This window comes from Parasteatoda tepidariorum, chromosome 10 (assembly GCF_982258835.1).
Source record: "Parasteatoda tepidariorum strain Cologne lab strain chromosome 10, Ptep-v5.0, whole genome shotgun sequence".
In the NCBI taxonomy this organism is placed as follows: domain Eukaryota; kingdom Metazoa; phylum Arthropoda; class Arachnida; order Araneae; family Theridiidae; genus Parasteatoda; species Parasteatoda tepidariorum.
This window is the reverse complement of record NC_141764.1, coordinates 26932360-26957816: the sequence shown is the minus strand read 5'-3', so window position 1 is coordinate 26957816 and position 25457 is coordinate 26932360. Positions and strand designations below refer to the sequence as shown.

At 28.2% G+C, this 25457-nt stretch overlaps 1 protein-coding gene across 1 annotated transcript; it reads right to left on the bottom strand.

Annotated features, from left to right (window-relative positions):
- LOC107456984 (prostatic acid phosphatase) lies at positions 1-22208 on the bottom strand. Its single transcript, XM_016074997.4, has 10 exons — positions 21955-22208; positions 19842-19937; positions 18836-18916; positions 17335-17487; positions 16299-16394; positions 10564-10653; positions 8201-8321; positions 5414-5499; positions 2900-3209; positions 1-657 (listed from the first exon to the last, which is right to left on the bottom strand). Exons 1-10 carry the CDS (start codon positions 22045-22047, stop codon positions 521-523), a joined length of 1263 nt encoding a protein of 420 aa, XP_015930483.3. The 5' UTR covers positions 22048-22208; the 3' UTR covers positions 1-520.
- Between the last annotated feature and the right edge of the window lie 3249 nt (positions 22209-25457).

Here is a 25457-nt window from a genome sequence, read left to right as displayed (position 1 = left end):
TTTTTGTTGTCATTACATTAATATGTTAAATAGTTTTGGTGTCTATATTATAAACTTTTTTCTCCATCTATTTAAACATTAAGCAAATTAAGTTCTGATACCAATTAATAAGGATAACTGATGTTTCATCGTAGATAACTTTCTTTGTAAATAGAGAGCATAGATTAAATTTTATATAGAACAACTTTGATAAACAAAATTAAATCTGATCCATGAAATTAACCAAGATAATTAGAGTTCCCCTGTTCCCAACTTTTTAAATTAATAAACAGAGAGCATTACTTAAGTTCAATGAGTTATTTAAAAAGGTTAAAAAGCACAGAATTGCTTTTTATTACACGTTAGAAATGCAAACACATAATAAAAATTGAGTTTGGGGACGAAAAATATTTCTTTGAGATTCATTTAATAAGAAGACAAGTAATACTGAATTCTGTTGTGTGCATTTGACAATACATAAAAGAAAAAACAAATTGAGCAAAATTTCAAAAATAAATGCAGATTATAAAAATGCCACCATTCAGCTGTAATTCTCTTGCACTAACTGATAAGAATATTTATCTCTTCTTCTGCTAGTACACAACTTCCATGTACAAAAAACGGCTGTTCCTGCGATAATCAAGGCTACAACCAGGAAAAATACCTCTATCATCAGTTCTGAAATAGAATAAAAGAAAGTGTGCAGTTATATATTATTCAATCAAAACTACAGGTGTAACAAAACTAATGGTCAAATGAAGGTGAATGAACTAGCCAAAACAAACAACTTTCACCATATAAATGGAGTCGGAAAGCAGAGATTAAAGCAAGCCGGAAAGAAAGGCCATTAGAAGGTACCTGCTAGACGAAACTATCTGGCTTTTGAATTTCCAAACAGATGGATTGCTCTATTTTCAGAACTTTTTCTTCTTTGGAAATTTAAAAAGTTACATCTACAAAGTATCCAACAAATTGAATTATGAAATGCCCAATGCAGTAGCAAACATTAACATTAAACATACACACTTTACAATACAACATACAATAACCATTCTCTTGATCGGTTAAGTTATGTTTAACGTTAATGAAATGTAGAGAACTTTCAGTGTGTCATTTACTATCACTAAAGTAAAACCTGTAGAGCTACTGCTTGACTATCATACCAAAAAAACAATATTCCACATTTTTTTAAAATTTTTTGTTATTTATGTGTGATTAAAGTTTCTGAAAAAATTTATAAGTGGAATTTAATTTTTTTTAAGCATTTATTTTTCTAGTTACACTTTTATCAGTGTAAATGTAAAGATGTCGTTCACAAAACAATCTAGTAAGATCATCCAATTACTCCAAGGCCAGCTCTTATTCTATTTTAAATTGCAAAATATCTCTCAAAAGCTGCAGCGGTTATTGGCAGTGTAATAGCAATTAGTTTTCTAAATTTAGAATACAGAAAAGGGATCATGGCTACTATCTCTACACTCATCGACTGATTTTCTAAGGGATTAACCTGTATCTTATCAGCAGGAAAAAAGAACTAACATATTAACAAAATTTTTACCAAAAGTATTTCCACTCCAATCAAAGTTTGAGGAGTAAAACACAAATCCGCCAGAGGATGCATATTAGCAAACTAAGCCGGGCAGTAATGGTATATTATTTTTTAGGAATTTCTTATAAGTTCAACTGTGGTTTTTGTTTTTACTGAATTTCTACACAGACAGGCATGAGTTCCTGATTCAAAACCATTGATAAACCTCAGGGCATATATAACAGTAAAAAATAATGTAAACAATAAAGTTTTATTTTACTAAGAAAATTATTTGTTATCAAACAATCGAACTTAAATTATTTTAGTTGCCATCGCATGTCAAAATTGAAAATATAATTTTAAAAGATCTGAATACAAATAGCACTTTTCAATAAAATATTACATAGTTTGTAAATTAAGTAAAGACAGGTGTTTTAAATATTTTTATTCGAATAGAATTACACTTCAATATTGTATCCCACAAATAATTCCCTTCAGAAACCACTTAGGGTTGAAGTTGGTTATTCAACTCCTCATAGAGGAACTAGAACTCAGATATTCGAATAACCATAACGAAGACGGTTACAGCTCTTTTTTCAGTGTCCCAATACAGCATACCTTGAGTTAAATATCTAAGAACAGGAAAAAGTCTAAATAATCAAGACAGGTGAATGAGGAGGTTAACTAAAACATTTAATAACATTGATGGTTGAGAAGGCAGGATCTTGATTTTTGATGCCACAAGTATGTGCCTTTTTCTGAGTTCAAACTAAATTTGTTACTCAAAATCTGACAAATGGTGATGGGATTCAAATTCAACTATTCTCCGATTATTTTGACTGTCATCTGAACACAGAAAAGCCTAGATTCTATTGAAACTTTATTGATCCCTGCACTTGAAGGTCTTCTGCAGAATAATTCATTTTCTGTCATCTCTCGTCCTTCTAGAAATGTTTTAACACATCTTCAGAAGGAAGAGAGTTGATAAAAAATGAATTACTGACCAAAAAATGCAAACTTTTGAAAAAAACACTGTCTTCATGAGCCTGCTGTATTTTTTCAAAAGTTTTTGTTGCACTGAATCAAAGTCGAAAGCAAAATCCAAAATTTACTTCACATTAATGTCACTTATTTTTAAAACGAACTACGAAAACTGTTTTCACAAGAAAGTAGACTTGGATGATAACATGAATCTACTGAGTTCCCACTTGCACAGAATATGCATGATATGTCCACCTTCAGCCTCTCCAAGTTCTTCAGACCTAAGTTGCCCTATCAAATGTTGCTGTGCCAGTTTCTTAACTTTTATTTACACACATTGCACAAACACAAAGTTTTAAAAAATCAAAGACTATATTAATAAAATAATAATAACATTAACAAGAAACTTACCTTGATCAATAATTACTTCTGTCAGTGATTTTGGAATTTGGCATTCTTTTTCCCAATCATCAGGTATTAAATGTTGGGTATAATTAATAAAATAATCCAAAGGACAGAACTCTGTGCAGCCATCGATAATCAGTATATGGGGAGTTTGAGCAGCTTTTTCAGGCTCTGTCGAGTTTAAGTATAGTAAACGGAGAAAATAAGTATCATCTTTTCCATTATACAGTTCAAACAGAATCGTGGCACAATAAGGTGGCATTTTGTTGTTAAAGAGGTTTAAGGAATTTAAGACGACTGCTACATTTGTGTCGTGCTGTAATATCAAAGATAAAATTTAAAACTTTTACTCAATTCAACCTTAAACATTATAAAATAGCACTTAAATTGCAATATTCTTTTATAGCGTAAAATATTTAGAATATAATGGATTATTTTTCGTTTTGTAATTTCTCAGAAACAAAAGGGAAAAAAAAACTAAGGAAAAATCTGTAAAAAAACAAGTTTCTTCAAACAGAAAAGAAGCAATCAATGAACTTTTTTTTAAAAAGGAAATAAAATATTCAAAAAAACATTTTTAAGCAGCTTATAATAAATTTTTTTATTTATTTAATATTATTTTTACATTTTGTTTTAAAAAAATAAGGTTAACATAACATACATTTACAAAAATATTCGGCACATTTTGCGTGTTCATCTTACTCTAACAAATGTTAAATAGATTTTAAGAAGGTTAATGTGAAAACTTCTACCTTTTTTTTGCACTACAATAAGTATTATTTATCTAAGTGTAAAAATATTCTTATAAAGCTCACTGCTAAAAAATTACATTAGTCATTTGTAATTTGTCCATTTTAACAAGTTTTTAAAAGAAATAAGTTTCACCAGGAAAAAATTCTAACCCAGTAAATCAGTCTTTCAAACAGTTCAACACTTATAATAACAATGATAATATGTAACAGTGATCTTCAAAATTTAAAAAAAAAATAATAAATAAATAAAATAAAAAAAATAAAAAAACAGTGAGAATATTACTCTACAATTAATAGAAAAATAAAATATTCTTGAATATTAATTTGAAACAATTAAAACACAACTTTAGCACACAAATTAAATAACAATCATACACCATCAATCCTCAGATAAGTTAAATATATAATACCCAGGTAATAAAGCAAAAATTGCTAATTAATATTGAGATGTACAGTGGATAATTCCCATTATTGCATAACATCAAGCAATGTGTGAAACAAAATAAAATATTAAATGACATAACATTAAAAAATGAAAATCATGTCAGTTTTTTAATTTTCTTAAGGATATTATGCAGTACATTAAAAATGATTGACTACTACAAAAAAATTAAATAAAAAAGACTTTTTTTTAAAATTATTCTTTTACTTTAAATTATTAAAGGGTAATAATGTGCGAAGTTTTTGAACAAGTTGTCATTTATAATTAGCAAACATTAGAGTTTTGATTTATACATAGTGTTTTAAAGAAATTATGTAAGAAAATTCATTCAAAAAAATTATGGGTTTAAAAATATAGTATTTTATGACATTTTACATGATTTAACATAATCTTAGTTAAATAAAAACGTATTCAATCAAAAAATATATATTATATCTTTTTTACATTGTTTATTAGTTTTAAACAGAAAGAATTTTGGTTCTTAAACAGAAGGAATCAGGTTTCATATAAAACTAAATTATAAAAAAAATAGGTTTTACAAAAATCTTATAAATATGCAATAAATATTGCATTAAACAACAAACTTATTTTGAGTCTGAATTTTTGTACTAAAACTAGAAATTTGCCCATTTCTATCACAATAACTGAATGGAAAATTAAGCAGATGAAGCACCTTAAACAAGACAAAAAAAAAAAAAAAAAATTATGAATATAAACTTATTTTCGTTTCTTTAAAAAAAATGAATAAAAACCAAATAATAATTCAAAACCGGAACCTATAAGGTGACAAAAATGATTTTGGTAATGATATTTAATCTAATTTACACTTTTATCGGATATCACAAATCGTTCAGAATTTGTCTTATAATTTATTAATTTTTTAAAAGCCCATTATATAGATAACAATAAAAAAAAAATTACAGCTTAAAAAAAAGAGAACAACTTTGATTCAAATTTAAAATAAACATTTGAATGCGAGTGCTAAAAAGATTTTCCTGGCTAATTTATGACTGTAAAAGAATTTAATGTAATTAATTCTCCTGAATTCTAATAAAATACTTATAAATAATATATTATAGATAATTTATTATTATATGTAATTTAGAATTCAATAATATTACTTATAAATTGTAAGTCCTATTGAAATGGATAACATATCAAAATATTATATGGACCATCTTAAAATAAGTTATAATTTAAAATAGTAAGTATTAATAACCTTAAAGAGAGAAAAAATTACCAAAATTTTTAAAGCAAGCTAATATAAGAATATATAGCGAATTGAAATAAGAAAAAATAAATAAATAAATATAATTTAAAACTTACAGCTGAATATACTTGAAATTTCAAATCAGGAATATCACCATTAATTTTCTCTTGCATCTTTTGGATTATTCTTTGAAGTAAAGGTCCTTAAATTACAAAACAAATATATTGAAACTTTTGTTAAATATAAAGCTAGATTGTATAAATATACTTTTAAAAAAATAAATAAACATATACAGTAGACTCAGGATTAACCAGTACAGTCGGGAAATGCTTTGTCCTGATAAGTAAATGTTTCTGATAATCCAATTTATGATATTCTGATAACCCAATGATAGTAAATGTAAAATAATTAAAACACATTCCTTTTGAACTATCTGAGGTTTCAGAAAATTTTAATAACTTTTGTTTCTTTTTCACAAAGCTTGGTACAGTTGGATCACCAATCTCAAATTTATGCAATTATGATATAACTGTTTGTCCGTTTTCTAATTTTCCTTTTATTATCCCCAGCTTTTGATTTATACTAAGAATGACTCTGCTGTGTTTAAACATGTTAACGCTACAAACCAAATGCAAAGCATGTGGAAATTTTTTAATCTGAGTTAGGTTTTATCATATCTCGCCTTACCCCACTCCACCAGCGTTTCAGAACAGCAAAATCGGTTGGCTGTACCAAAGGTCAGTTGGGATGAGTCTAATACAATAGCAAGGAAGGGTTGACAATAGTGCAGTCTTCCTGGACATTCTAACTGTTACAATCTGCACTTTTTATTGGAGGGGGTTGTCATCTCGAATAATCTGTAACCTGGATAATCCGATGCCGGTTAATAAAGAGTCTACTGTATAAACAAATTTTAAAAAAAAAACATGTATAATTTTTATAAATATTCAGAAAAATTGCCTTTGTACTTTTAGTTCTATTTCTGTGTTTTGAAAACAGAATCAGGAGTAAGGTAGATCAGGATGAATTTCATCTCTAATCTAATCAATAGCTTTTTTTCATGAATTGCATAAACTTATTTTCAAAGTATTTATTTCGCAAAAATTAAATAACCAGTTTTAAATAAGAAGTTTTTTCTCGCAAAATAATGTAATTACTGTTCTATGATTACTAGGAGGAACACTTCCTAAGCTGCAAGTCAAACAGTTAAATATTTTAGGATGCGAAAAATCTGTAAACTATTATTCAACATTTTTATCTTTAACAAGCAATCTCTATTATGATTACTATAGACATCTGAGTGAAATGGGGTTTTGAAAAGTAAAAGTTTATGATTTACTTGAGCATTCCACTTTTTAAAGTTAAGAATTTAATTACAGTAGAATTTTATTTTATGTTACATAACAGAAAATAATTTGCAGATACTAAAAATTATTATATAACAGAATGAAATGAACATGAAATAAACTCAAGTAAACAAAAATATGAAAAAAGACACTAAATTGTAGAATATCTTTAAATCTACAGTATCAACAAAGCAATCCCTATTAAAGTTAATAGGGGCTCTACAGTATCAAGGATGAAAAGAAACTTTAAAATATGTGTTGTGATGTCACAATGGAACATCCTTAAGAAATATTCTTTCAAGATCAAACATGTCTGCGAAATTTATTTATATCAATGTTGATTATATTTTTCAAGGCATCAATAAAGAGTCACAAGGGTTTCAAGGAAGAAAATGTTTTCCTTTTCCTCAATATAATAAAAGAAAAGTATTTTCCTTTAAAAATCAAACCATTGAAAATCATTTCTGAAGTAAAAAATTTTGTAATTGTAAACTGAATTTCTAAAAAATTATTACACAATTCTTATTTAAATTTCCCACATCCTTTAGATAGAATTAAATAGTGATTAAATTAAGGGGTTTTTTTTCAACAAAAAAATGAAATTTAAGTTTTTGGATGAGTTTTATGCAAAAAAAAAAAAATTTACAAGTTTAGCTTAAAGAAAAGGAAAAAAAAAAACACTTTAGTTAAATAAGTTAATTTTGCCATGTGAAATTTCAATAGAATTGGGGCATTTACTTTTGAGAAATGGTGTCAAAGAACTTAAGAGTTTAAAAAAATATCTACTAATGTTTTTTGTTCCCTGACAAAAACAGCCCTATGAGAAGGACTACTATAGGATTCTTCTTACAGAATTTTACTTCATTGTTAAAACTTAGGTAAAATATTCCTGGCATGTTCTATTATTAGAAAATTAAAAAAAGCTTTTAAATTTCAAACCTTATAAAAACTTTTTCACTATTGTTGTACTTAGTTAAACAAATTATTTGCACTCTTATGCATTGTATTCAGCTTTATTACAACAAAGTATGCTATAAATAAAGCTGATATATATGTGGGAATATGATGAAAAACATCATTGGTAATTATAAAAAGGTTTCCAAAACATGAAAATGAAGTAACTCATTCATCTTCATTGCATAAAGTACAGTACAGAACCCGTTATCCGGAAATCAGAAAACCAGAAAAGCGAAAAACCGGAACAAAATTCGATAAATTTTCTGGCCATTTGTAAAAATTTTTTTCTTTTCCTTGTAAGATTTTACGATTTTTCTTTCTTTTTTTAAAGAGGTTTACCTTACCATCATTTTGGAAATAATCATTAGTGTATTACTTCATTGTTTTTTCTTATTTTTAAGATTATTTCCAATTTTTTTTTTTTTTAGTTGGGTTTAACAATAAAAAAAACGGCTTTTTGTAGCGATTCAGAAAACCGGAAAAATCAGTTATCCGGAATAGCGATGGTCCCGACCGTTCCGGATAATCGGTTCCCTACTGTATTTTAAAAACATATAGAGGGATAGAGCAAGTAAAAACCTAGATGACTTAAATACTTACCAGCTCGCAAACGATGAAGTTCAGGAGAATTAAATTTCCATTTGAATGACAGATCTGCCACTTGTTCCAGTTCATTCCACCAGGGGTCAGCCCAGCTTGGAACAGTGAGGTTATACCTCCTCTGAAATAGAAAAAAAATATTGAAACTTTTAATAAAAAATTTATGAATGTTCAATTATAAAATCTTAAAATTAAATAATAAAAAAACTATTCAATAAAACTTTCATTTATATATGCTATACCATTAGTTACTTTTCATTCATAAACTGTTAACTGTTATTATTCACTGTAACATCTAATTTCTAAACAATGAAAGAAGAAAAAAACATAAAAGAAGATTGCACAATTTAAAAAAAAAAAATTATTTAGCACTTTCTTTTTATTTGATGCTTTTTTCAGGGTTGCCATTCAAATCTGGAAAAAAATTCCCTGCATTTTCCATGTACATACTATACTCAATATATTAAGATGAAAAACACAATGATCATGCTTTTGTGTGAGCTGTATTGGGCTAGTTTTAATTGCTGGAACTAGTTTTTATTGCTGGAATTGCTGCTATGCTAGTTTTAATTGCTGGAAAAACATATATATATAGAGAGAGAGAAAAAAACAGCTGAATATACTTAAAACAAATAATGCTATAGTAAATGAAATAGTTTAATATTTCTAAAATATCATCTTTAAATATCCCAAATCTTATAGACTGCCCTTTAGAGTGGTCATCATTTCTTAAAAGACGAAAATAAGAAACAAAATTCCCTGTATTTTTTCAGTTTCTAAAGAACGTCAATAACTCAAACTTCCCTGCATTATCTGAGTTATTTTAGATGATTTTTAATTTCCTGTACTTTCCAGGTTGTGAGGTGTAGAAAGGCAAACCCTAATTTTTAACTTTGAAATTCCTTATCCAATGATTTTCTATCAATATTTGTTAAGCTAATTTTCATATATAAACTGTTTACTGTTTTTATACACTTAAGCATTAAATTTCTATTCAATGGGGAAAAAATGCATGAAAGGGGATCATGTACTTAACAAAAATATCAATGAAATTTTCTTGTATGAAGACTCGTATGAGACGTTCTATATTTTATATATATACATATGTAGGATGACCATTAATTAAGTCAAAATCAAAACCAATAAGGATCATACTTATCCATTAATAATTTAGAAAAAGCTTTCACACAGAATCATTCTCAAACCACACAAGTTAGCTTAACATTTACAACTCCTTTCTATTGAAATAGTTCTCACAGTTTTATTAAGGGGAGCGACATCTATTGGTCTTTACTCACACAGAGGTTAGGTTGTTCCGTTTGTCACAGATTTTTTACATTTCTATTTACATTTATCTATACATAATTTACTATTGGTAATTTTTACACATTAAAAAGAGCTTAAATCCTCAAATTTTCATGCATGTAGGAGATAACATTTATAACTGCATTATTTTCTGCATAGCATGATCAGATTTCTTACACTATTAAATAAGGTAAGAGTGTATTGTTGAATGATAAAGGAAGCAAGAGAAGGCTTGCTCTTGGTTTTTGAAAAAAATTTCTGAGAAAGATCTTTGAACCAAAATGGAACTTTATGCAATCATGAAATTCTTTAAACCAGTGGGCTGCGCCCCCTGCTCGGTAACGCTCGCCAACCCCCGAAAATTGCTACGCAATCTTATATGGCAGTACTAACTTAGGTACATTGCAAATGCACAAAATTCTAAGAATTCAAAACAATCATTCAAATCCATATAAAAACTTTTGTTTAAAAAAAAATTACATCTTTTTAGTAAATACTAAGTCATTAAAATAAATTTGAATTCAAATAAATGACATGTAATTCATTAAACCTATTAGAACTGTGCTATAGTATAATTCGTGATATAAATCAAAAATCGTCAAATAAATTCGTAATTTATAAATTCGTGAAAAAAAGCGCTTTCGACAAAATACTAAAATAGAGATCTATCGACAAAGACTACTCACTTCTGCCTAGCTTAATAGTATGAGATTGCCAAAGCTGATGCTCTCTGGTTACTTCAGTTTCCATTTTTAAATGCGCTATAAGTTGAGTCACCTCAACTAGATTTGGCATGTGACATTTTTAGCGGCAATCATTGGTCGATTCGCCATGTAAGAGAAATAGTAACGCAAACAAAACAAAGCAAACGTTGCCACTGGTGGAAAAGAAATACATCCAAAATTTGGGAGCCACGTAAGAGAATTATATATATTAGATATTGCTACAGATGTTTAATCAATTAGATTTTTAATCAATAATTTTAATATTACCACAGACAAATATTACCATAGACATTATTATACGTACACATAGAACAGATTAATAGATATTAGTACCTCAATCCACAGAACATCAAAAAGGTAAGAAGCTGAAGTCCATTCTGTAACGTCATTTCCACTATTTATAGTCAAATTATCAAACATTACCTGAAAAAGAGAAGTCGTAATTAACACAAAAGACTAGATTTTGTAAAATGGATTATCAACTAAAACCATTTCTGACTATGCATAATATAAATTTGTAAAAATTTAAAAATGAAATTTTTTTTTTTCAAATTTAAAAATTTTAATGATTTTTGGTCTAATTTTTTTATTTAAAATTTTTGTTAATATTTTTATTTCATAATATGAGTCCTATTTACTTGCAGCTTATGTGCAATTTAAGAAACTTAATAAATCTTAAATTCCTAATGTTTCTTAATAAATTTCTTCTCGCTTTAATTTTTTACTATGTTTATATATATATAAACACAATAAAATATATATATATATATTAATAATTATACATATATTAATAATTATATATATATATTAATATTGTTATAATATTTAATTTTAATCAAAGAAGTAAAATAAGTACTTAATATATATCTAAATACACATTGAATAGCATTTGCCTTGTAATTTATAGCAAGATATATATATATATATAAAATTGATTGATATTTTTCTTATAAATATCTGATGATACAATTATTAGTGACTAAAAACAGGTAATTAAATTATTTTTTAATTCACATTCAACATGATTAGGATTCCTTTAACTCAGAATAAAACTTTTTCTCAGAATGTGCAGTAATTAATGTAGCAATGAGTTATGAGTTTTTTGCATGTACAGTAAATGCATTTAAAAAAAAATGAAAATTTACAAACATTCATTTTTACATAAAACAAGCTATAAATTATCAAGTTTAACAAACTAACTTGAGTTGGTAAAAATACAAATCATATTTACTTAATCTAATTTCAAATAGAAAAACCATAAGACACTGAAATGTCAAGGTTGATGTAACAAAGTAAAAATATAAATGAAGAAAATAGGAAGAATAAGATCACTAGGATTCCTTGGGGCCATGAAATCTATATTTAACAAAGGAATGAAAATAATATACTATTAAATAATATATAAGTGGGTTGAATGTTTACTCACGGGTTGAAATAAAACTCAAATTTAAACAATTCACAACATTTAAAAGAATATCAAACGAAGGACTCATCATTAAACACCTCAGACTTCATAGTGGTCCAAAGAAAAAATATTAGGATATTTTTTGGAACAGTATACAGATACCAATATACTTTTAAAAAGAGTAAAACAAACTATATTAGTTATTACTATCTACTTAGGTAAAATAAAGACAAATTTTGTTTTAAAAAAATAATGTACACAATTTCTAATTTCAGAACTACTCTGTTTAAGACAGAAAGTTTCTATGGTTTTCAGTACAATTTTATTAATGGAGCACAGAACAACTTGTAATAGTTAAAGATCAATATATACAAAATTTTTACAGTATTGTTGTATTGTATATACTAACCAGTATCAATCAGTTAATATTCTCTCAAAGCAATATTTAATTCAAATTTATAATAATGTTCAAGATTTCCTTAAATAATTTAAAAATTGGGTGTCAATAATTCGAAAACATGTGAATATGCTGCATAGCATTTTTGCAAAAAAGTAATTTAGTGGGTGACTTCATATAATAAAACTTTACTAGGAACTAACACAAAAAAATTTTATAAAAGCAAATTACAACACAAGGACTAAAGCTAGCCATAATCAATGTATAGCTAGCTTTAGACCTTGCATAATGAATATTTCATAGGACTTTTTTTTCCAAATTTTTTAAACAGGGTTCCCACTCTATGATGAGATTAAAATTCAAGGACTTTCCAGGACTTTTCAAGGACCTCAACAAAATTTTTCAAGGACCTTAATCTAAGACTAATTTTAAAAATTATTCTCTTCCATTTTACTAGAAGCAACAATGCTTGTTGTGGCAATAATTAATTTCAAATATAATACCTAAATGCTTTGCCTATATAGAGAGAAGAGAGTATATGTATTATGGACTAAAATTTATATTTTTTTAAAAACAACCCTACTGGTTTTACAGATTAATTCACAAAATCATTTTCAGCACAATCTATCACTAATGGTAATGAGGTGTTAATGGTGAAATCTTTTAATCCTGTGTATTTCCATGTGAAGGCTGCATGAAAGACAGAGCTAAATCTTAGGTATTCCATAACCCCCTCCTCTCCTCGATTAAACATCGTTTCTGAAATTATTCATCCATAATTTACACAACGTTCTCTAAATGTTATGCAGCAACAATTCTTTCTGAAAATAAAAATTAGAAGGAACATATCCCATTTTCACCATGTTTAAAAGCATTATTCGTTATGTGTAATCCACAACTGCCAATGAATATGACCTGGTGGGAATATTTCTCTTTTAATTCACACTGAAGCTTCTAATAGAATTTCCAATTGACATAGGGTCCATCCATGGATAATTGAAGTATTTTAGAGAGTTTTTAACCATCATCCACGCATTTGTAAAAAGAGGACAAAATATTTTCTGCAGTTCCATGACCCATAAATTGGGAGGTAAGATACTTAGTGCAAACTTTATTATCAATTCCTTACCATAATGTCCATCTGCTTAGATTGTAGAGACTGATTTAACGTCTCATCAAAGAGTACAGTGTAGCAATCAACATTCTTCAGCTCATTTATAAGAATCCCTTTGAAGTATAGTGCCAATCCAAAGGAGCCCAAATAGGCTCACTTTGTGGCACTACAAAAAAATTGTCACGCTATACAGCTATCAGCAAACATTTTGGAGAACAATTTACTAATCCCTTCACAGGAGTTACATGAATAATTACTAGTGATGCACTTCAGACTCCAGAGAATTTCAGCATCAAGCACATTCCTTTTGACCAGATAAGAAGACAATGTTACCTCGGCCACTAAAGTTTCTGTTTCACATGGGGCACACGATGTTGAAGGAGTATTTACACCAGATGAATTAGATGTTGATGTCTTTGGAAAAAGAGAACTCAGGGCATGAGACTGCTTTTTTGTTTTACCTTTCTTTGATGTGTGATTTCAGAGCAGATTCTTCCATTTTCGCGATATCGATCTCCTTCATGCATAATCGGCACTTGGCTCTGAACTTCTTTTCAGGCATCGATAAAATCCATTCTTAATAAGCTTGATTATCCATCCATTGGGGATTAAAATAGCACTTCCCAGGCATAACTAGTCTAAACTACATAACACAAATACAAAGCCGTGCCTTTGCGAATACGCTTTACAATAAAGTTTTGAAATGACGCAAACGTAAGGACAAGTGTGGATGGTAAAACGGCAAATTTATTGAAAACTACAAGGTACATATTGTTACGAAATTCGAGAGTATTCCAGTTTCGATAAGAAAAAAGAAGATCGAAGCATATGCGACAGAAGATGAAGCGGAGTCTCGCCCCGAACGCATTGATTGTTTGCTGTGCTCCGCGCGCTTGGCAGACACCAAGACGCTAGGCCCGGTTAGAAACAGTGGCATTAAAAACCACGTGAGAGAGCTCGGGAACAAAACAGAAAGAACGAGAAATATCCGCGGGTGCTTTATAAAAAGGGCCTCCGGCAGTATTGGACAAATTCAAGGACCTATCAAGTTTTTCAAGGACCTAAGATGTTTTTCAAGCACTTTCAAGGACCTAAATTTAGCAAAAAAAAATTCAAGGACTTTCAAGGACTCTCAAGGACCGTGGGAACCCTGTTAAAGCTATTTTGAGATAAAAATAAATTTTCCTAATATTAATATATAAAACAGGGATGAGAGTAGTCAGAAAGTTAAAAAGAGGAAATCCAAGAATGAAAGAATATATATATATATATATATATATATATATATATATATATATATATATATATATATACATATATATATATATATACAAATTTGACGAATAAAGTGTGATTTTTAAACTTGTAAGCCATGTGATTGTAAATTCCGATGATTAATTTCAAAATTCTAGGAATATGAATCCCGATATGAGGCTTTTAAATCACGTGAATATGAAACTCTATATCGAATTTTAAAAAATGCGAAAATACAAATCATGATGCGTAATTTTTAGATCACGTAAATACGAATCACGATGCATAATTTTTAAATCGCGTGAATACAAATCACAATGTCTAATTTTTAAAGCACGTATAATTACGAAAATCGACGTTTGATATTACAACCGCAATAGCGAATCACGACATTGGATTTTAAGATCGCGTGAATACGAATCGCTACATAGGGTTTTAAAAGCGCGTAAATACAAATCGCTATATTGGTTTTTTAAATCTCGTAAATAAGAATCGCAATTTACGATATTTAAATCGGCTGAATCTCAATTTTCAACGTTCATATCAGGTAAATACGAAAATTGATGTTTGATAATAAAATCGCGATTTTAAAAATGCATAAATACAAAACGCGATATTGGATTTTTAAATCTCGTAAATAAGAATCATAATGCACGATGTTTAAATAGCGTAAATAAGAATCGCAATGCGCAACTTTGAAATCAGGTAAATACGAAAATCGATGATTGATATTAAAATCAAGTGAGTAACAATCGAGATATTTGCAGAGTCTGGACTTGGGATTTCTAAAAGGCTTGTTTGTATTGTTTTTGTTTAGACCTAATAAATAGAAATTTTCAAGATTAATTGAATGAGCAAATAAATATTTTCACCGCAAATCCACGTCTATATATATATATATATATTTTTTTTTTGTTTGCTTTTACGCCAGACAACAGGGTCACGACGTCTGAATTGCGAAAATACGAGCTATCCGGTGGACGAATAAAAATACGGAAAATCTTATTTTTTGTGTGTAAAAGCGGAGAATATAGCTAAAATAAGTAAAAATACGGAAGGGTTAACAGCTAGGACATAGTTTGAATTTTCTGTTTATCTTTGAAAATCGTAAATAAATATAATTATTTTATTTCAAAGACTGAATTTTCAAAAAAAAAAACAACAAAAAAAAAAGCGGGATATTTATTTTTAAAAAAACGAAACTTTTAAAGAATCGGAGTTTTTGATAAAAAAGGCTAAAATTCGAGAGGCAAAAACGAAAAATGTCATCCCTGTATAAAGGTCAATCAGTTTTATCCCAAGGAAATGATTTTTAAAGAAACTTCAGAGGGAGGAATGAGGACTTCAATACTTTCGCTCCGCTGAAAATTAAATTCCTCATAAAATATTTTAACTTGTTCAAAAAAAAAATTTCCGCGGAAATTAGCGGAAAAAATGGAAAAATCTGACAAAAAGCGGAAATCCGCGAAAGAATCACATCCCTGATAAAATGAAATATTTCAAATCCAATGCTTAGAATTTATAGAATACATAATTATTATCCGAAGTCAATTGATATTCCATAACTATTGTCTCGTTGTAATAAATATATATATATATATATATATATATATATATATATTAAAAATATTAAAATTTAATTTTTATTGCTATTTATTTTACTTACAATTTTTCAAAGCAATTAAAAAGCTCTTTTATATATTTATTATATAAAGTTTAACAATGAAAGTTTATTGAAGTAATTACTGTACAATAATAGAAGAAAATAAAAGTTTGATTTTTTTGTAGCATTGAAAAATTTTTTGCATATAAAACAATAAACAAAAATTCAAGTAGTTAAGGAATTCCTATATATTTAAAAAAATAATTAAATGTTTAATTAAGTATAATTAACAAACCTGGTGTTTCTCTATGAATGCTCGACCTTCAGGAGTGTTGACAAGATTTTTTTTCTCTTCATCAGCTTTAGGACAGTAACTGTCAGTTTCTAAATACTAAAATTTTAAAAGCATTATATTATGAACAAACAATGAAAATACATTTAGGAACAATCACAGTTTCTAAATAATATAAATTACTAAACATACAAAAAATGTGAAAAAAATTCGACATTTTCCCAATTTTTCACACAGTTTGATTCAAAACTATCTTTCTAATGTTGGTAATATATGAACAATCAATTACAATAGGATTAATTTGTAAATAGTTTAGATTATTGGACATACTAAAAAGTTTTCAAATTAATTATACATATTTTCAATTTATACATTCAGATTTAAAATTATATTTATAACTTTGTTAATACTAAAAATCTAATGAAATTAATTTTTTTAAATAAAATTTTTGGGTACTATTCACCTGTAGGAATTGCTGTTTGGTAATAAATTAAAATGCAAACCCTAATTTTGAAAATCTTTTAGGTTTTTCAGAAAAAGGCAATAAAAAATAAGGATGCTTAAAGATGATGCACGAATTGGAAAATAAAGTTTAATCAGTTCTTTACCTACCACCCCATGTCATTTTTCAAAATCGATTAATGGAATAAATGGACACAGTAAAAAATTTCGGTGACCTCGAAATGACCTTATAAGTGCTTAATTTTCTTGAGACCTTAATTTAACTCAATTTTGGGGAAAAATTGATATAGTAAGTTAAGGCTTCCACAATTTTCTATTTTACGTCCAGCAAGTGAATAAAAATAGAACAATGAGTGCTGCAAAAATATCAATATTTTAGAAAGTCAGAAAATTACATAGAATGATACTTGGCATTATTGCTGTTACATGAATATATTTTATCATTATATTGATGAGGAATTAACACTATTATACCCAAGTTGATGCATAAATGATGGCTAACTATCACATTTAAAAAGTGTGGATGAAAATACATAAATAAAAAAATTAATTTAAATTTAAAATGAAATCTGCTTACCCTATCTTCTTTCTTTGGAATGTAGCGAACAGGAAAAGGTTGCCAAGATACATCATCTTCAAACATCCATTTACCTTCAGGTGCATAAAAGGAAGCAAGATTTGTCTCTGCACTATCAAGGCAACGATCACAATCCGAACTAACAACATTTATCTAAAATATAATGCAAACATTTACATTAAATTACATTAACAAAAAAATATAAGGAAATGAAGTAATATTACACGAGTCTCACAATTCCAAACTCTATAAACACTATACAGAATTTTTTTTTATTACAAGAATGTTAAAAACATTACTTTGGAGTTTTTTTTTCCTTCCCTAGCTGCCTGAAATTTGACATATTTTTATAAAAAATTCTATTTCAAATATATTTTTGTCCAAATGAAGTACACTCTTAATGTTTTATCAACAAACTTTTAGACTGAAAGAGTTTTTCTGCAACATTTTGACATCGTAGATTTTGTAGCAATGCAAATTATTGATATTTAAATTTATCACCAACAATGAACAACCATCCACAAAAGTAAATTTTATAACTCCCACAACCTTCTGATTTTGAACATGACTCAGAAGGCTAAGGACTTTTGTCATATACGACATACTTACTATTCGTAAAAAAAATAATAATACATTTCTAAAAATGTAACACATCATAAGAAAACAAAAACATTGAACTAGGACTAATCAAAATGTTTTAAAAGTTATGAATCTATTTTCATAAGTAAAATTTATTTAAGTTAAAGCATGATATTCATTCTCACAAAAAAGGCTTCAGTTATTTGTACTTTACATGTATCGGATAACAAGTTTACAACATTAGAAATTTGTCTATTTAGAAAAAAAAAAAAACAAATCTTGTTAAATTAAGAGTGGTAGATAAAACTGTATAGATAAAATTTCCCTTACATTCTAGAGCAATTTCTTATTGATTAATTTTAATAATCCTTTTGTAAAAATAATCACACAAAAAAATTTAATTTAACATAATTTTTCAAAAATATTTTTAGCAATACTTAAACATTACATATCTATTTGGAAATATAATTTAATAAAAACAGAGTAAAATTTAACAATGGATGAATAGACAGAAAAAAATTCCATACATCTTTTAAAACTTATAACTCATACTTTTTGAAAAATTTAAAAAAAAATCCATTGTTATATATTTTAAATATAAAATATAGTCAGGAAACATAATAATTACAGTAATAAACAAAAAGTGTCCAACATATTTTTAAGAAATTTCTTTTCATATCTTTTATTAAGTTTGTGCATTTTGAAAAATATACACCATGATTTTTTGTCCTTAATTAATGATTCAATAACTAAATATTCAGCAGTTTTTTGAATAACAACTATTTGATCATTTCTCAATACAACTTCAATATTCATTATTTAATACTTAACAAAAATAACCTATTTGTATCTCTAAAATGCACAGTACCTATTCATTACATCTATTTTAAATTCTACTGGGAAAAAAATATATTCTACTTACTTCTAAAGGGTTGGAAGTCTTGAAATCTTTATAAATTGTGCGAAAGAATTTCCCTAATCCAAAGTGTTGCTTCCTGCCAAGCTAAAATGTAAAAACTGATACATAAATTTGATAAACAAAGTTACATGAACTAACTTCGAAAATATGATAATATGGGGTTAAAATAAATAAATTTGTTAACTGAAAAACATTTTCAAAGAATTTTGTACTATTTATCAATAGAAAGAAATTCTTTGTAAATCTTTTTCAGTAAACATTATTTTTTTTAAATTTATTTTCATCCACTTATTATCATATTTTCAACTACCTTTAATTCTTCAGCAATTCAAAAGTAGGTTAAAGGAAACATGAAGAAAAATTTATAAATCAATTATTTCTGTAAGCAATTATAGTTGGAGTACTAAAATTAATATAGTTCTTAAACAAGATAGTTTAACAAGCACAATGAGTTCATTCAATAACGCAAAGGCTAAGTACATATCATTTGATTTCAGTTAATTAGAATGTCATAAATTTGCATTATTTAAAGCTGTTTTCCCAAGACTTTAAATTTCAAAATAAATCAGATAGTAGAGAACAAAAATAAATGTTAATATGAGTTCAATAAAATTAAAATATAGTGCAAATCAAATTAAAATATAGTGCAAATCAAATTCAATGTGCTTAAAAAAAAAAATTCATATCCAACAGCAATTTTATGTTATCTATAACGAAATTAGTTTCAAAAGATTAGTTCAGATTAGAAAGATTTTAAATTTATAGAATAAAGATTTACAAAACTAAAAAGAAAATAAGTTACAAAACCATATAAAGTTTTGTATTAAAAATTTAGAATAAATGAATTAAATCAAAAACAAGATAAACTAATTTAATTATATTAATTTATAAATTAATTCAAATTCAAAATTAGTATTTTCTGGGTTTTCAACCAACACCTACAAAATCAATAAACTATATTTCTCAAAGATACACAATTATAAAATATGGAAAAATAAAACAATCTTACCAGAGTGAGAGCCCCAAGACCAAGAGGAAAAGCTGAAGATGGATTTGGATCATTGGGATACAATTCAATTGGAGCTCTATCCCCATGACGATATAGCTACAAATTTTATATAACAAATATTAGATTACATACTTAAAAAATGAATAAAAAAGGAAGTTATATAGAAAACAGATCAAATTTTATCCAAGGGATGTAAAATTACAAACATTCAAAAAAATAAATAAATAAAAAGAGAAAAGAAAAACATGTCCAAAAATACTATTACATTTTGATTGTTAAAATTCCCCACTTAAGTTGGAAATGTGTTAAAGCAACATTGTTTAAATGCAAGTTACAAAATTATATTCATAGAAAAAATATTTTTGCTTTATAAATCAAAACTCAAATAAAACTTAAAGTCGATGTGAACTTCATTTTAAAGGAAGGAGGCTTTAAGAGAAAAATACTCAAACATTGTCACTCAACTATATACATATTTCCAATTATCATAAGATTCAGTGCCCATAGGTTTGCAGATGAAGTTTCAATTTTTCGTCGGTTTTGCAGTTTTTTTACTGATTGTAAAATTTCTAGAAATTTTTTTAAAACATACCTTTAATAAGTAAATGGGAAAAAAAAATATACATGTTTATTTTGTAATACCTATGAAACTATTTTTTTAAAAGATAAAATTATGTAAATAAATTTAAATTAAACTGGAAGAATTGTCTTAATAAACCTTGCATGTTTTAGGCACATGGGAAAAAAAATGCAAAAAAAAATGTTGGAATTTTGGAATTTTTAGTTTATCTTCCCCACAAGAAATTTGCCATAATACAGCATAAAATAAAAGGCAATGTCGTAAAATAATGTACTTTAATCCAAAATAATTTTTTCAAAAACATTTTTAAGGTGACTAGTTAATATTGGGAAAATGCAAATCCTAACACCTAGTATAAACAAACATAAGTTTGAAATTTTTTTTAATGATTAAAAATTTTATTTATTTTTGTATTTAAGTATTATTGAGTTATATCAGTAATTACAGTTATAAACATTACCAATAAGAAGTCCTGAAAAAATGATAATGTTTTTATTTTGTATTTTGTAATTGTAATTTATATACTGATTAAATGTGAGATAAAATAAATTTATAATATATTTTAATATATATGAAACCAAAGATAGCTTATTATACAATAATTTTTAAACAAATATTTTTTTAAAGCCCAATGTCTATTAAATAAGAAAGAAAATCTTATTCTTATTAATAACCTTTCTCCCAATTCAGCAAACAATGCAAATCAACAATGTTTACTAATTCTTTTTTAAGTTTAACAAGACTTTTACCAAGCAATCAAATAAATACTAACAGTATAACAAAACTAAACAAATAAAATTTTGAACACATAAATAAAAATAAACCATCAAATATAAGAAAGAACACCAGAAAAACATAAACCATTTTAACATAGCAAAAGAAATAAAAATATTTGTTTTTTAAGATAATTCAATTTTTTATTATTTCAAGTTCATATACACACACTGTTAACCCAAATATTTATTTAAAAAGATAAGGGATCAAATCTTATCTTATCCTTTATTTGCAAAGTTGACACATCTTAGTCTGCATTTGCTGACTAGTACAAATTTAATTAACGTATAAAATTTTCGAAAAATATTATGTTATTACTTTTTTAGAATGGCTAAAGTAATTAAATAAAATTATAAAATCAGAAATAATTTAAAGTATAACATTGTAGGACAACATTACAAGAACCAAAAAATTTAGAAATTTTTATATTAAGTAAAAAATTATTAATTATTAAAATATTTTATTATTATTCCGAAAAAATTTAGTAACACTTTCCCCGAATAGACAAAAAAAAAATATTAAAATTTTATTAAAATTCGGGGAAAAGTTTTCTTTTGAGTCCTAATAAACTAATAAATATAAAGATACAAACATAAATATACAAATAAAAATAAAATTGAAACAACATTTATATAAACAATTACATATTTAAAAAAAACCAAACGCATATACATTTTTGAAAATGCAACACAAATATTTCCACAAAAGTATTTACTTAATTCATACTTATGACAAATAAGTAATAAAAGTTATACATACTATTTGTACAAATGTTAGATTTAGTGACTCAACAGCAGCTGTTAGGGAGATATAATAAAAACACAATAGCAAAGAAAGCAGTTTAATAACCATGATTGCGAATTTAAGAGAGTTAGAATATTAAAATAAAAGTAGTTTAAAGAAAATATAATTTAAAAGATCAGGAAAAGGAAAGAAAACATAACTACTAGCTGCGATATCGGCACAATCCGCGCAGACAAAAATGTTCTGTTGACAAAGCGTATGATTGGTTGAAAAAAAAGACAAACTTTTCAGCGCTGTTGCTAACCTGAGTTTCGTATTTTGAAAAAGAACTGAAGTTTAATTTTTACTACAGCCAAAATATACGTATACGCAGTCGCAAGTGCATGTACGGTTGAGGAAAAAAAAGAACAAACAAAAAGTTTATATCCAAAATCTCCTTTTATTAAAAAATTAAGAATCTGTCTAAATTTTGTTTTCATTTTCAGATTTTATAATTTCTTTTGTAGTTTTAATGCTTTGGTCCGTCTTTGATTCCTCTTTACTTTTTCCTTCTCTTTTTCTTCATGTCCCGCAGTCGACTGATGCCGAAGACACAGTTCTCAATAGAACACCGAAGTCAAACGTCACTGGCAGTGGTCATTAAGCGGGTGGGGTATCACTTTGAGCACCCTAAGTAGGGACAGAGGGTGTGCTGTATCGTTCCTCGTTAAACTGTTCTACCGTGAAGTGCTCGACTTCGCTTACATGTCGTGGTGCTACCAAAGCAGAGGAGCCATTCTCTTTGCAAGGATCAAAATTGTGATGGGATGTCAAGGGATCATCCTCGGGGATGTTTCCCAGACAGTCGCCAATAGCCCATTGTGCAGATCTAGAGCGACGTAAGCAAAATATCTACCTCTTTTTCTTCTTTCGCTTACGTTTGGAGTAATATGGCCCATTCTGACCTTTAGATAGCTTTTTATTCAGCTTGGGAAAATGTCGGGCCCTTATAGTCAGGGAAATGGACAGGTTAGTATTAGCCCCTCTTCTGTGAAATTTTCTTTGTTTCCCTAGAAGATATTAAAAAAAAGGGGGGGGGGTGAAAGGGTAACATCCACTCGCTTCGTACACCGATCCCCTTGATTACTGCAATCATTTTAATTTTTAAGCGATAAGCACTTGACAAAATTATTTCATCAAAATTTAAAAGTATTCAATTGAAAATTTGAAGTATTCTATAATGCTTAATTATATTTTAAAAAAAAACACATATTTGATTTTACAGATTAAGTTTTTGATTCTTTTGCGATAAAATTTGAACTAAATAATTTTGCAGGGTTACGATCATTATAAATTTTTCAATGATTTAGATTTTTTAAGTTTCTATTTAATTTTTATTTGTACCGCAGTGGACTGATCGTAAAGACATGGTTCCCAGTAGAATACCGAAGTCAAGCATCACTGGATGCGGTCATTTAGCGGATGGTTGACCACTATGATCAGCTTGCGTAGGGACCGAAGGTGTGCGGTATCGGCCCTCGTTTCCGTAGGTCATTCTACCGTAAATTGCTCGACTTCACGCGCAGATCATCGGGCTACCAAAGCAGAAGAATCATCCCCTCTGCAGAAGATCAAAATTGTGGTGGCATGTCTTCGGATCATCCTCAGGGATGTTTCCCAGTCAGTCTCCGATAGCCCATTGTGCAGATCTAGTGGACGTAAATATGTACGTACGAAAGTACGACATTTTATGACACAATTCGAAGAGTAGCACACTCAAACTTTTGTTTGACAAGATAGTGCTTGCTTTTAAGTTGTGTCATAGCTTATTCTAGTTTTAAAGGCTGACTCGTAAAGACTGATTTTATTTAGTCACTTCACAGTACGAACTTGCTGCACTTTTAATCACAATTTTATTTTTCTTCCCTATCAATCTCCAGGTCACGCATGCTTCCCGGCATGGTCGTAATATCGTTAAAAGTTTAAAGCGTAGCGTGAAAAACAATATTTTTTCTATTCCAACAGCGGTTTTCATCAAAAGACGCAGTTTTCAAGTGATCATCGAAGTCAAATATCACTAGTAGCGGTCAGTGAGTGGGTGGTTGACACTTTAATGTGCCTGCGTAAGAACCGATGGTGCACGGTATCGATATTCATTAAACTGATCTACCGTAAAGTGTTCGACTTCACACACAGGTTAACGGCCTATCGTACCAGGGGAGCGGTCTCCTTTGTTGAAGATCAAAATTACAATGGTATGTCTTCGGATTATCATCTGGGATATTTTCCAGATCATCGCCTATAGCCGAATGGGCAACTCTAGCATGATGTAAATAAAATACTATTATTTACTACTATCCTACTATTACTAGACTGATGTTATTCAATTACTTCAGAACGCGCACCTATTACCCTCTATATCACACCTTTTTATTTTTCTATCAATCTCTAAGTTTCGCTTGTTACCCGGAACAGTTGAATTAGCTGTAAGGTTTGAAGTATTGCATGTAAAGCAGACTATTTTTCTATGTTGTATCTTTGAAACGTTGCTCTTGCCTACAATGTGTACATTTATTTATAAAGAAATTGTTTTACGTGAAACATTTCAGAAGTTCAGAAACTCTTTAAGAGTTCACGCGTCTATGCCTGAAGTTAAGGCTGTCCTAAAGTGAAATCTAGCCTCAAACTTGAAAATTAGATGGCGCTGACAATCTCACCCCGCCTCAGGCTAAGAATATTAATGCTTACAAACAAATTGCGCAGAAGTGCTTAGATGATCAAAAACAGAATTTTATAGTCAGCACGCTACAAACTTTAGGCATTCGTTTTTACTATTGAAAATATTATTATTATTAACGACTAACGTTATCGTGAATTCAAAGTTGTTACTGTCTGCAATATAAATCATATTCTACAATAAAACACTTATGCGCAGTTCTTTAATTGTGTTGAAATTCTTGAAGTATATTTATCACTTTGGCTCATAAATCGACGGATTTCTATCTTAATCATTAATTGCTTGACAGATATACGCAGGATTGTATCTTCATTACAGGATCAAAATTGTGATGGCATGTCTTTAGATCATCCTCAGGGATGCTTCCCAGACCGTCGCCTAAAGCCCATTGTGCAGCTCTAGTGCGACGTAAATGAACTACAACAACAACAAGTATCATCTTTACAATGTACTTACTGTTTATCATAAAGTATACATATAAAGACAAAGCCAAATCTAAAATTCGATCACAAATCTACAGGGTTATGCACTCAAAATAAAAAGAGGCAGACAATGTAAATTATAACAGTTTATCACTCAAAATATTGCGCCGATAGTTGTTGTAGTTGTAGTTCATTTCCGGCACCCTAGAGCTGCACAATGGGCATGGGCGAATGGCGGCGGTCTGGAAAGTATCCCTGAGAATGATCCGAAGGCATGCCATCACAATTTTGATCCTCTGCAGATGGGATGGCACCCCCGCTTCGGTAGCCCGACGACCTGCACGCCAAGTCGAGCACTTTGCGGTAGAACAGTTTAACGA

Coding starts and splice junctions, on each gene's coding strand:
- LOC107456984 (XM_016074997.4), bottom strand. CDS start 22,047: ATGGTTATTAAACTGCTTTCTTTGCTATTGTGTTTTTATTATATCTCC. Junction 18,917..19,841: donor GTCTTGGGGCTCTCACTCTG/GTAAGATTGTTT, acceptor TTTACATTTTAG/CTTGGCAGGAAGCAACACTT. Junction 17,488..18,835: donor AGACTTCCAACCCTTTAGAA/GTAAGTAGAATA, acceptor ATTATATTTTAG/ATAAATGTTGTTAGTTCGGA.